Source organism: Neopelma chrysocephalum, unplaced genomic scaffold (assembly GCF_003984885.1).
Source record: "Neopelma chrysocephalum unplaced genomic scaffold, ASM398488v2 Primary Assembly neopelma1_74138, whole genome shotgun sequence".
NCBI classification, from domain to species: Eukaryota; Metazoa; Chordata; class Aves; order Passeriformes; family Pipridae; genus Neopelma; species Neopelma chrysocephalum.
In genome coordinates, this window is record NW_020908799.1 from 1 (window position 1) to 595 (window position 595).

The 595-nt window shown below is 66.4% G+C and overlaps 1 protein-coding gene across 1 annotated transcript; it reads left to right on the forward strand.

Moving 5' to 3' along the window:
* Positions 1–247: 247 nt before the first annotated feature.
* On the forward strand, positions 248–546 carry LOC113979318 (class II histocompatibility antigen, B-L beta chain-like; the record flags this gene model as incomplete). The annotated part of the gene is made up of 1 exon (XM_027706748.1): positions 248–546. A coding segment is annotated over one exon (299 nt), but the record flags the coding sequence as incomplete, so codon positions are not given.
* Between the last annotated feature and the right edge of the window lie 49 nt (positions 547–595).

A 595-nucleotide genomic window follows, 5' to 3' on the forward strand; every position in this document is an offset into this window, starting at 1 on the left:
GGAGCGGTTCCCTGGGGCTCTCGGGGGTGGGATCGGCATTGGGGGGGTCCCCAATCCCCCTGTCCATCCCCGGGGGGCTGATAGGGGGGTTCCCCCCAGCCAAGAGCCGGTGCTGGGGCGTCCGTGGGGCAGAGGGGGGTGGGAAAGGGGGGTCCAGGGTGTCCCCCTGAGCTCCCACCCTGCTGTGGGGGGCTGGGGGATGATGGGGGGGACGGGGCACCCCCTGACCCGTGTCCTGCACACACAGGGGTGTTCCAGGAGATGGTAAAGAACGAGTGTTACTTTATCAACGGCACCGAGCGGGTCAGGTACGTGGCGAGGGCCATCTACAACCGGGAGCAGCAGATGCACTTCGACAGCGATGTGGGGGTCTATGTGGGGGACAACCCATATGGGGAGATCTGGGCCAGGTACGCGAACAGCGACAAGGAAGAGGTGAAGCTCAGAGCGGCTGAGGTGGACAGGTTCTGCCGGGTCAGCTACGAGGTGTCCACCCCGTTCCTGGTGAACCGCAGAGGTGAGCGTGGGGCAGAGCGGGTCCCCTCGGTCCCTGCCCCGGGAATGACCCTGGAGCCCCTCAAACCCTCCCTGGGAA